At 39.9% G+C, this 11,721-nt stretch overlaps 1 protein-coding gene across 1 annotated transcript; it reads left to right on the top strand.

Annotated features, from left to right (window-relative positions):
- The first annotated feature begins 413 nt into the window (after positions 1-413).
- On the top strand, positions 414-3,698 carry LOC138672181 (uncharacterized). The gene is made up of 6 exons (XM_069760193.1): positions 414-494; positions 965-1,022; positions 1,129-1,239; positions 1,639-1,815; positions 2,031-2,141; positions 2,323-3,698. The coding sequence occupies exons 2-6, from the start codon at positions 965-967 to the stop codon at positions 3,003-3,005; spliced, it is 1,140 nt and encodes a 379-aa protein (XP_069616294.1). The 5' UTR covers positions 414-494; the 3' UTR covers positions 3,006-3,698.
- Positions 3,699-11,721: the final 8,023 nt, after the last annotated feature.

Here is an 11,721-nt window from a genome sequence, read left to right as displayed (position 1 = left end):
TAAATATCTTTGTACCGTGTTACAATGACATTTTTCCCTATCTAAAAGCAAAAAGGTGCTCCTAATTACCCATGATGAGATGAAGAGCAGGCCCATTATCGGCTATCGGCGCCACGGCTTCAATGCGCGCATAATTCTGCGTTATGAAATTATTGCGCCAATCGGGCGACATACACGGCTCTTAAATAAGAAAGAATGCATGAATATATAATTAATATAATTTACTTATAATATAATGACACAATCAGAATGAGTCAATACTCTGTACATTATACGCGTATAATACCGAGTTAATACATGCATTAATTGCATGTATGACTGTGTTCTGGGTGTTAACAGAAGGCGTGTGATGTGGCGTAACTGGGTGTGTTTCTGGGTGTTAACACCTGAGTTGCTTTCTGACACTCAGGATAAATACAGCTGCCTGTCCCACTACAGTACAACAGACATCCACCAGAAGTCCGACTAGGATAAAAAGCAGAGCTATTCTAAATGTAAGTATATAAGACAGTTGTGTTATTATTCGCAAATGCATAATTATATTTAACTATGCATCTCTAAACCATAATTAAGGATGTTATTTGTTTAATAAGTTAGTGTTATACTGGCAGCTAACTGCATATTTAGTAGCGATGTATAATATAGTTTTTTACTGTATAAGCAATATTTGTGGGACATAATTAATATAGAAAGGCTTATGGATGGGGCATAACAACCATTGTTATCTGACATGTGCGCGCAATTAGTCACGGGTGCCGTATAATGCTGTTTCCTGTAGGTGTGTTCACGGTGGGTGGTAATTTCTCTCTGAACAGTTGCGCTACTCTCTGAAAAGTAGGTGTTTACTGTTTTATTTGCGGTCTAATATTATCAATGCCTGTAAAGCATATTTTTGTAACGTAGTTTTAAACTGTATTTATTGGCGGCGCAGTTATAGATAAAACTTATCCCCTATTTATTTAAGATGGAAGCCCAATACCCTCGCGAGCAATGCAGCCCCCTTCTTGCAAGCACACAATTAGGTATTATACGCGTATAATGTACAGAGTATTGACTCATTCTGATTGTGTCATTATATTATAAGTAAATTATATTAATTATATATTCATGCATTCTTTCTTATTTAAGAGCCGTGTATGTCGCCCGATTGGCGCAATAATTTCATAACGCAGAATTATGCGCGCATTGAAGCCGTGGCGCCGATAGCCGATAATGGGCCTGCTCTTCATCTCATCATGGGTAATTAGGAGCACCTTTTTGCTTTTAGATAGGGAAAAATGTCATTGTAACACGGTACAAAGATATTTATCTTTCATGTATCACATGTAAGAAAGCTAAATATATATATATATATATATATTATCTATGTTAATATATACTGTTTATGGCGTAAAACTATAGCATCTATTAACTATTGTATTACACAAATTATGGCATAATAAATATATGATTAAATTAATAAAACAAATAATAGCGGTAGCCATCAATATAATACTGAATTATTAATATATAGCGGCATAAGTCTTGCTATATTAATTTACACCGCAAATATGTTTATACCGTAAAACTATATTATACTATATCAGTTGCTTTAATCCTTTGTATGTAAACACGAACTACGCGCAATTTCTCATACAGATACTGACACGGAGACATCTGACGCTATGGCTGAAAACTGGTGTGTTCCCGAACCACGCGATACGCTGGGTTCAGACGTGGAGATCATAGATGTCAAGAACCCTGCAACTTCAGCGAAACCCGATGCGCCTAAAAGACGCGGCAACTCGTTACGCCGATGTTTCAAGAATAGAAAAGGTATCTGTTCACTTGAAATACAGTCGATTCTCACTTTTGTGTAATACTCATATTTACTTACAGCTGCTAGCTAACTGTCAGAAAATTCATTTTTGAATATATATATATATATATATATATATATATATATATTCTTCTCACCGCTGCAGTTTTGTGTAGAAAATCAATTCTGTGTTCGCTAATCGTTATATTTTTACTTACACCCGCTAATCTAGTTGCCCGGAAAATACAGCTTGAAAAAGAGAATATTCCCGCCTCTGCGAGTTTGAGCATTGCGCCTCCCGTTAAACCAGGAGCTGATGTGGGACAATTCCCGCTTCATACTTGTAAGTATATATCTGGACTGCTCTATACAGGTTTATGTAAATATTGTTACAATGATTTCATGGCTACCTGTCCCCATTAACTTTTCAAATATTACGTATGATCATAGCTATGCGTCGCCGTTTAGCTTTTCCAATTTTGCGCCGTTTCGCGGCTAACCGCCACTTGTATCTTTTCTTTTAGATACGTCGCCTCTTCAACAACGAGTTTTGCACCGGCGTAATTACGACACTGAAGAGAATCAACCACAAAGAGCTAATACGGCGGTGCGAACAACATCTCTCTCGCCCATCTGTGTTGTGGATCGTGATGAATGCTACGCTGCACCAAAACAACCCGGGAATCCAAGCCCCAAGATTTCACATCAGAAATATACGAACGTTTCAAGAGAGAAACGTGCAGCGCCGAACGCTAGGCCCCGCATAACTCGGCCCGCCAATAGCACAAGCGCCATACCCCAAGTTACGCCTGAAAACAGAGAAATTGAACAGCTCTCCGAGGGTATGTGGTCACCCACAGAGCCCCTCAATATACCTGTGTGCCAGACTGTGCAATCTGCAGATACTGCTCTTGCAGACTTTTCTAGCGTTTTTGCCCCTGTATTACCTCTAAAGAAACGAACCGTATCCCGACGCCGTGTAGGTAGAAAGCAGAAAGTTGCTGTACATACACCTTACACAGGTCGTCCTTCGTGGGATGCTGACCATGTCAAAATGTTTACTGACATGTCTGCGCAGTACGCTCAAAGCAAACTCGCACAGATGGAACTAAAATCTTTCTGCGATACATATGAAAGACTGTTAAATGCGTGTCCAACACATGACATTACCGAGGAGTTGCGTGCTTTCAAACTAAATCACCCCTGATAAATCTAACTAAAGTCTTTTAAATCACATACAATGGTTGTCATTTTTCATAATATGTGCGTGTTGTGTGTTGTGTGTATTTGTCAGGCTCCGTCCTTTGTTCAGCGTGTCGTTATCAGATTCCGCAAAGATGCATTTGTCATCATTATGCTGTTAGCTAACTTAAAATTTGAGCTGTTGTTTTATTGTGAGAAATAATTACACTGTCATGTAAATACACGCCTAAGGTATACGCAGAATTATAGATAGCGTCGTCAGCTGGGAAATTAATTGAGAAACGAGTCCAGTGGTAACGCGCCGCGAGCTGCAGTAATTCAATATAAAATGACTATTTTCATCATGTGATAAAATAATGCAGAATTAAAGAAAGCTGGAATAATATATGTGGCTGTGTCAGCGCTAAAATAGAAAAATGTTAGTAATTCAATATAAAATGGCTATTTTCAGAATTTGACATTACCGCTTGCTATAGCGTTATTTTTATAAACATGTGTTATCCCCGAATCAAATTAACAATAGCAGACATGTTGTGTTATAAAAGCATAAATAAAACTGATAGAAATGCCCAAAGAGAAATGTTATCCCAGAATAATTAATATGATATTCTGCCATCTAGTGGCCGTGATGGGTAATTGGTTATGCTACACATTTCTCAAAGAAATGTCTTTGTAAGCCAACAACGAAATTTTACACAAAAAAACAAGAAAAACAGTAATACATGTGCAGCAGTAACTTAAAATGTGTTCCCAGAATCAAATTACCAATATCAAACATGTTGTGTTATAAATGCCTGAATAAAACTGATAGAAATACACAAAGAGTGCAGAAGTGTTATTTCTATAAAGATATATTGCCCGGTTTCTTATGTATGTCCAGTTATTTTCAACAAAACAAGGATAGAGTCAAATTATAGACAGCACATTCAAAGTGCATAAAGATAATAACATAAATAAGTCCTAAATGTCTATTTCTTGTGTGTGTGTGTGTGTGTGTGGGTTCTGTGTGTTTGTTGTGTGTGGTTCTGTGTTGTGTGCGTGTGTGTGTGTGTGTGTGTGTGTTTGTGCCTGTCTGACCGCGATTTTACACAAAAATATTAAAAGTCTGTATATGTTAGATGTCTTTGTATAAAAAGGAGTCAAATTATAGGCAGCACAGGCTCCTGTAAAATTAATAGTGTAAAATTAATATGTGCTAAAATAATGTAGAATTAATGAAAGCTGTAATAATATATGGGAATGCGTCACTTTTATATTCGTATAAAACACAACGCTTCTTACATGACAATCAAACAACAAAAACAAATGAAATGTGTTATAAACCATGTGTAAAATAAATACACGACTAGGCTATATTTATAAACATGTGTTACCCCAGAATCAAGGCCACAATAACTTTTCTTTAAGCCGCTGACCCGCAGTTGGAACTAAAATCTTTCTGCGATACATATGAAAGACTGTTAAATGCGTGTGGGGCGAAGAAATATGTGTTACATGCGTAGTGAATTGCAAATATATTCTGAAGTGTATGGCATTTTGAGAAATGTGTGCGTGTTGTGTGCTGTGTGTATTTGTGTGTGTGTGTGTTTGTGCCTGTCTGACCGCGATTTTACACAAAAATATTAAAAGTCTGTATATGTTAGATGTCTTTGTATAAAAAGGAGTCAAATTATAGGCAGCACAGGCTCCTGTAAAATTAATAGTGTAAAATTAATATGTGCTAAAATAATGTAGAATTAATGAAAGCTGTAATAATATATGGGAATGTGTCACTTTTATATTCGTATAAAACACAACGCTTCTTACATGACAATCAAACAACAAAAACAAATGAAATGTGTTATAAACCATGTGTAAAATAAATACACGACTAGGTTATATTTATAAACATGTGTTACCCCAGAATCAAGGCCACAATAACTTTTCTTTAAGCCGCTGACCCGCAGTTGGAACTAAAATCTTTCTGCGATACATATGAAAGACTGTTAAATGCGTGTGGGGCGAAGAAATATGTGTTACATGCGTAGTGAATTGCAAATATATTCTGAAGTGTATGGCATTTTGAGAAATGTGTGCGTGTTGTGTGCTGTGTGTATTTGTGTGTGTGTGTGAGTTCTGTATGTGTTGCGTGTTCTTTACAGAACCATAAACTTATAATAGCACAATGTTGATGCCGACAGCCGCGCACAGATGTATTTTTGCATTATTTCACAGTGACTGATGAGTACCGGATGCATGGTTGGTTGAGAAGTGCCCGTGGGTGCAGAAGTGTTTGTGGTCCGCATATTAATAAAGTACAAAAAATCCCTGACCTATGTGGTCAGCATATTAATAAAGTGCAAAAACATGATAACATAAGTCCTAAATGACTAATAACCGCATATTAATAAAGTGCAAAAACATGATAACATAAGTCCTAAATGCCTAATAATCGCATATTAATCATAAATAAGTTCTAAATGTCTATTTCTTGTGTGGTATGTTAATAAAGTGCAAAAATCAGTGACCTATGTGGACCGCATATTAATAAAGTGCAAAAATCCTTGACCTATGTGGTCAGCATATTAATAAAGTGCAAAAACATGATAACATAAGTCCTAAATGCCTAATAATCGCATATTAATCATAAATAAGTTCTAAATGTCTATTTCTTGTGTGTTGTATGTTAATAAAGTGCAAAAATCACTGACCTATGTGGCCTGCATATTAATAAAGTGCAAAAATCACTGACCTATGTGGTCCGCATATTAATAAAGTGCAAAAACATGATAACATAAGTCCTAAATGACTTTTATTCGTATAAAACACGACGCTTCTTACTTGTGTTGTAACATTGGGTCATATTATAACTTGTGTTGTGACATTGGTGCATATCTCTTCTGTGTATATAAGGCAGCCACAAGGATAAAACCTGCTACAATGTGAATAAACACAACTTGCAATGGCCTCAGTAGATAACAAATAACTTTGCAGATGCCATCTTCAGGACACAAAAAAGAGAAAGCAAATATCAATTCAGGTACAATACAAGTACAAATGTGTTATAAAACAAAGTTCTGCTTCACAAAGATCACCAAACAGCATGAGTTTGTACAAAAATATCTGACCCTCAGATAACACAGCTGTTTTCTGAGAAAGCTAATACAAAAAACAAATAACCTCAGATGCCATCTTCAGGACACAATAACTTTTCTGTTTGTGAGAATAAACATTTATGGGGTACGCAAATACAACAACAATTGCTTGACCTAGGTGCTATAAGCCTCTGACCCACAGTTAACCTAATTTAGGTAATGTTTACCATTTAGTTAGTGTTTGAGAATACTTTTCACATAACAGGCTGTAGGATTGCATACAGAAACATCAGCCCTATTCACTATATGGATACACTGTGAATAAAACAAAAGCTTACAGAATCAAACTCGGGGCTACGTATAAAATCTATTATAAAACAAATGAAAAAGGTGTTATAAACCACGTGTAAAATAAATACACGACTAGGCTATAATTATAAACATGTGTTATTCCACAAAATACGGGAATAATATCAAAACTACAACAAATTAAACTATATTAAACTATATCAAAAGGGGGAATCAAACAAGGAGGGACAGCTGGATACCAGCCGTCAAACAAGGGGAGGGGAGGGGTTACACACTTTGATACACTTTGATAGGGGCGGGGCACCTGTCAGATTGAGTTTGACGAAACCTGGCTATTATACACTACTGCTAGGGGTAGGGTTAGGGTTAGGGCTAGGGTTAGGGTTTCGGTATGTGCACACGTATTCTGGTCCTCTGCGGATTTTTCCGCTGCGGATTTGATAAATCCGCAGTGCTAAACCGCTGCGGATTTATGGCGGATTTACCGCGTTTTTTTCTGCACATTTCACTGCGGTTTTACAACTGCGATTTTCTATTGGAGCAGTTGTAAAACCGCTGCGGAATCCGCACAAAAGAAGTGACATGCTGCGGAATGTAAACCGCTGCGTTTCCGTGCAGTTTTTCCGCAGCATGTGTACAGCGATTTTTGTTTCCCATAGGTTTACATTGAACTGTAAACTCATGGGAAACTGCTGCGGATCCGCAGCGTTTTCCGCAGCGTGTGCACATACAGTGGGGCAAAAAAGTATTTAGTCAGTCAGCAATAGTGCAAGTTCCACCACTTAAAAAGATGAGAGGCGTCTGTAATTTACATCATAGGTAGACCTCAACTATGGGAGACAAACTGAGGAAAAAAATCCCGAAAATCACATTGTCTATTTTTTTAACATTTTATTTGCATATTATGGTGGAAAATAAGTATTTGGTCAGAAACAAAATTTCATCTCAATACTTTGTAATATATCCTTTGTTGGCAATGACAGAGGTCAAACGTTTTCTGTAAGTCTTCACAAGGTTGCCACACACTGTTGGTATGTTGGCCCATTCCTCCATGCAGATCTCCTCTAGAGCAGTGATGTTTTTGGCTTTTCGCTTGGCAACACGGACTTTCAACTCCCTCCAAAGGTTTTCTATAGGGTTGAGATCTGGAAACTGGCTAGGCCACTCCAGGACCTTGAAATGCTTCTTACGAAGCCACTCCTTCATTGCCCTGGCGGTGTGCTTTGGATCATTGTCATGTTGAAAGACCCAGCCACGTTTCATCTTCAATGCCCTTGCTGAAGGAAGGAGGTTTGCACTCAAAATCTCACGATACATGGCCCCATTCATTCTTTCATGTACCCGGATCAGTCGTCCTGGCCCCTTTGCAGAGAAACAGCCCCAAAGCATGAGGTTTCCACCACCATGCTTTACAGTAGGTATGGTGTTTGATGGATGCAACTCAGTATTCTTTTTCCTCCAAACACGACAAGTTGTGTTTCTACCAAACAGTTCCAGTTTGGTTTCATCAGACCATAGGACATTCTCCCAAAACTCCTCTGGATCATCCAAATGCTCTCTAGCAAACTTCAGATGGGCCCGGACATGTACTGGCTTAAGCAGTGGGACACGTCTGGCACTGCAGGATCTGAGTCCATGGTGGTGTAGTGTGTTACTTATGGTAGGCCTTGTTACATTGGTCCCAGCTCTCTGCAGTTCATTCACTAGGTCCCCCCGCGTGGTTCTGGGATTTTTGCTCACCATTCTTGTGATCATTCTGACCCCACGGGGTGGGATTTTGCGTGGAGCCCCAGATCGAGGGAGATTATCAGTGGTCTTGTATGTCTTCCATTTTCTAATTATTGCTCCCACTGTTGATTTCTTCACTCCAAGCTGGTTGGCTATTGCAGATTCAGTCTTCCCAGCCTGGTGCAGGGCTACAATTTTGTTTCTGGTGTCCTTTGACAGCTCTTTGGTCTTCACCATAGTGGAGTTTGGAGTCAGACTGTTTGAGGGTATCCACAGGTGTCTTTTTATACTGATAACAAGTTTAAACAGGTGCCGTTACTACAGGTAATGAGTGGAGGAAAGAGGAGACTCTTAAAGAGGAAGTTACAGGTCTGTGAGAGCCAGAAATCTTGATTGTTTGTTTCTGACCAAATACTTATTTTCCACCATAATATGCAAAAAAAATGATAAAAAAACAGACAATGTGATTTTCTGGATTTTTTTTTCCTCAGTTTGTCTCCCATAGTTGAGGTCTACCTATGATGTAAATTACAGATGCCTCTCATCTTTTTAACTGGTGGAACTTGCACTATTGCTGACTGACTAAATACTTTTTTGCCCCACTGTACCTTTAGAATTAGGCTATGTGCACACGGTGCGGATTTGGCTGCGGATTCGCAGCAGTGTTCCATCAGGTTTACAGTACCATGTAAACATATGAAAAACCAAATCCGCTGTGCCCATGGTGCGGAAAATACCGCGCGGAAACGCTGCGTTGTATTTTCCGCAGCATGTCAATTCTTTGTGCGGATTCCGCAGCGTTTTACACCTGTTCCTCAATAGGAATCCGCAGGTGAAATCCGCACAAAAAACACTGGAAATCCGCAATGCCTTTTACCCGCGGATTTTTCAAAAATGGTGCGGAAATATCTCACACGAATCCGCAACGTGGGCACATAGCCTTAGGGTTAGGGTTGGAATTAGGGTTGTGGTTAGGGTTAGGGGTGTGTTGGGGTTAGGGTTGTGGTTAGGGGTGTGTTGCGGTTAGGGTTGTGATTAGGGTTATGGCTACAGTTGGGATTAGAGTTAGGGGTGTGTTGGGGTTAGTGTTGGAGGTAGAATTGAGGGGTTACCACTGTTTAGGCACATCAGGGGTCTCCAAACGCAACATGGCGCCACCATTGATTCCAGCCAATCTCGTATTCAAAAAGTCAAATGGTGCTCCCTCACTTCCGAGCCCCGACGTGTGCCCAAACAGTGGTTTACCCCCACATATGGGGTACCAGCATACTCAGGACAAACTGCGCAACAATTACTGGGGTCCAATTTCTCCTGTTACCCTTGTGAATCTAAAAAAATACTTGCTAAAACATAATTTTTGAGGAAAGAAAAATGATTTTTTATTTTCACGGCTCTGCGTTGTAAACGTCTGTGAAGCACTTGGGGGTTCAAAGTGCTCACCACATATCTAGATAAGTTCCTTGGGGGGTCTAGTTTCTAAAATGGGGTCACTTGTGGGGGTTTCTACTGTTTAGGCACACCAGGGGCTCTGCAAACGCAACGTGACACCCGTAGACCATTCCATCAAAGTCTGCATTTCAAAAGTCACTACTTCCCTTCTGAGCCCCGACGTGTGCCCAAACAGTGGTTTACCCCCACTCATGGGGTATCAGCGTATTCAGGAGAAACTGGACAACAACTTTTGGGGTCCAATTTCTCCTGCAACCCTTGGGAAAATAAAAAATTCTGGGCTAAATAATTATTTTTGAGGAAAGAAAACGTATTTATTATTTTCACGGCTCTGCATTATAAACTTCTATGAAGCGCTTTGGGGTTCAAAGTGCTCACCACACATCTAGATAAGTTCCTTTCGGGGTCTAGTTTCCAAAATGGGGTCACTTGTGGGGGGTTTCTACTGTTAAGCCACATCAGGGGCTCTGCAAACGCAACGTGACGCCCACAGAGCATTCCATCAAAGTCTGCATTTCAAAACGTCACTACTTCACTTCCGAGCCTCGGCATGTGCCCAAACAGTGGTTTACCCCCACATATGGGGTATCAGCGTACTCAGGAGAAACTGGACAACAACTTTTGGGGTCCAATTTCTTCTGTAACCCTTGGGAAAATAAAAAATTCTGGGCTAAATAATTATTTTTGAGGAAAGAAAACGTATTTATTATTTTCACAGCTCTGCATTATAAACTTCTATGAAGCACTTGGGGGTTCAAAGTGCTCACCACACATCTAGATAAGTTCCTTTGGGGGTCTAGTTTCCAAAATGGGGTCACTTGTGGGGGGTTTCTACTGTTAAGCCACATCAGGGGCTCTGCAAACGCAACGTGACGCCCACAGAGCATTCCATCAAAGTCTGCATTTCAAAACGTCACTACTTCACTTCCGAGCCCCGGCATGTGCCCAAACAGTGATTTACCCCCACATATGGGGTATCAGCGTACTCAGGAGAAACTGGACAACAACTTTTGGGGTCAAATTTCTCCTGTTACCCTTGGGAAAATAAAAAATTGCAGGCTAAAAGATCATTTTTGAGAAAATAATTTTTTTTTTTATTTTCATGGCTCTGCGTTATAAACTTCTGTGAAGCACTTGGGGGTTCAAAGTCCTCACCACACATCTAGATTAGTTCCTTTGGGGGTCTAGTTTCCAAAATGGTGTCATTTCTGGGGGATCTCCAATGTTTAGGCACACAGGGGCTCTCCAAACGTGACATGGTGTCCGCTAATGATTGGAGCTAATTTTCCATTTAAAAAGCCAAATGGCGTGCCATCCCTTCCGAGCCCTGCCGTGCGCCCAAACAGTGGTTTACCCCCACATATGGGGTATCAGCATACTCAGGACAAACTGGACAACAATATTTGGGGTCCAATTTCTCCTATTATCCTTGGCAAAATAGGAAATTCCAGGCTAAAAAATCATTTTTGAGGAAAGAAAAATTATTTTTTATTTTCATGGCTCTGCGTTATAAACTTCTGTGAAGCACCTGGGGGTTTAAAGTGCTCAATATGCATCTAGATAAGTTCCTTGGGGGGTCTAGTTTCCAAAATGGGGTCACTTGTGGGGGAGCTCCAATGTTTAGGCACACAGGGGCTCTCCAAACGCGACATGGTGTCCGCTAACAATTGGAGCTAATTTTCCATTCAAAAAGTCAAATGGCGCGCCTTCCCTTCCGAGCCCTGCCGAGTGCCCAAACAGTGGTTTACCCCCACATATGAGGTATCGGCGTACTCGGGAGAAATTGCCCAACAAATTTTAGGATCCATTTTATCCTACTGCCCATGTGAAAATGAAAAAATTGAGGCTAAAATAATTTTTTTGTGAAAAAAAAGTACTTTTTCATTTTTACAGATCAATTTGTGAAGCACCTGAGGGTTTAAAGTGCTCACTAGGCATCTAAATAAGTTCCTTGGGGGGTCTAGTTTCCAAAATGGGGTCACTTGTGGGGGAGCGCCAATGTTTAGGCACACAGGAGCTATCCAAACGCGACATGGTGTCCGCTAACGATGGAAATAATTTTTCATTCAAAAAGTCAAATGGCGCTCCTTCCCTTCCGAGCCTTACCATGTGCCCAAACAGTGGTTTACCCCCACATGTGAGGTATTGGTGTACTCAGGA

The sequence above is a fragment of the Ranitomeya imitator genome, chromosome 3 (genome assembly GCF_032444005.1).
Source record: "Ranitomeya imitator isolate aRanImi1 chromosome 3, aRanImi1.pri, whole genome shotgun sequence".
NCBI classification, from domain to species: Eukaryota; Metazoa; Chordata; class Amphibia; order Anura; family Dendrobatidae; genus Ranitomeya; species Ranitomeya imitator.
Note: the sequence above shows the minus strand (reverse complement) of the source record. Positions and strands in the feature narration are given on the sequence as shown.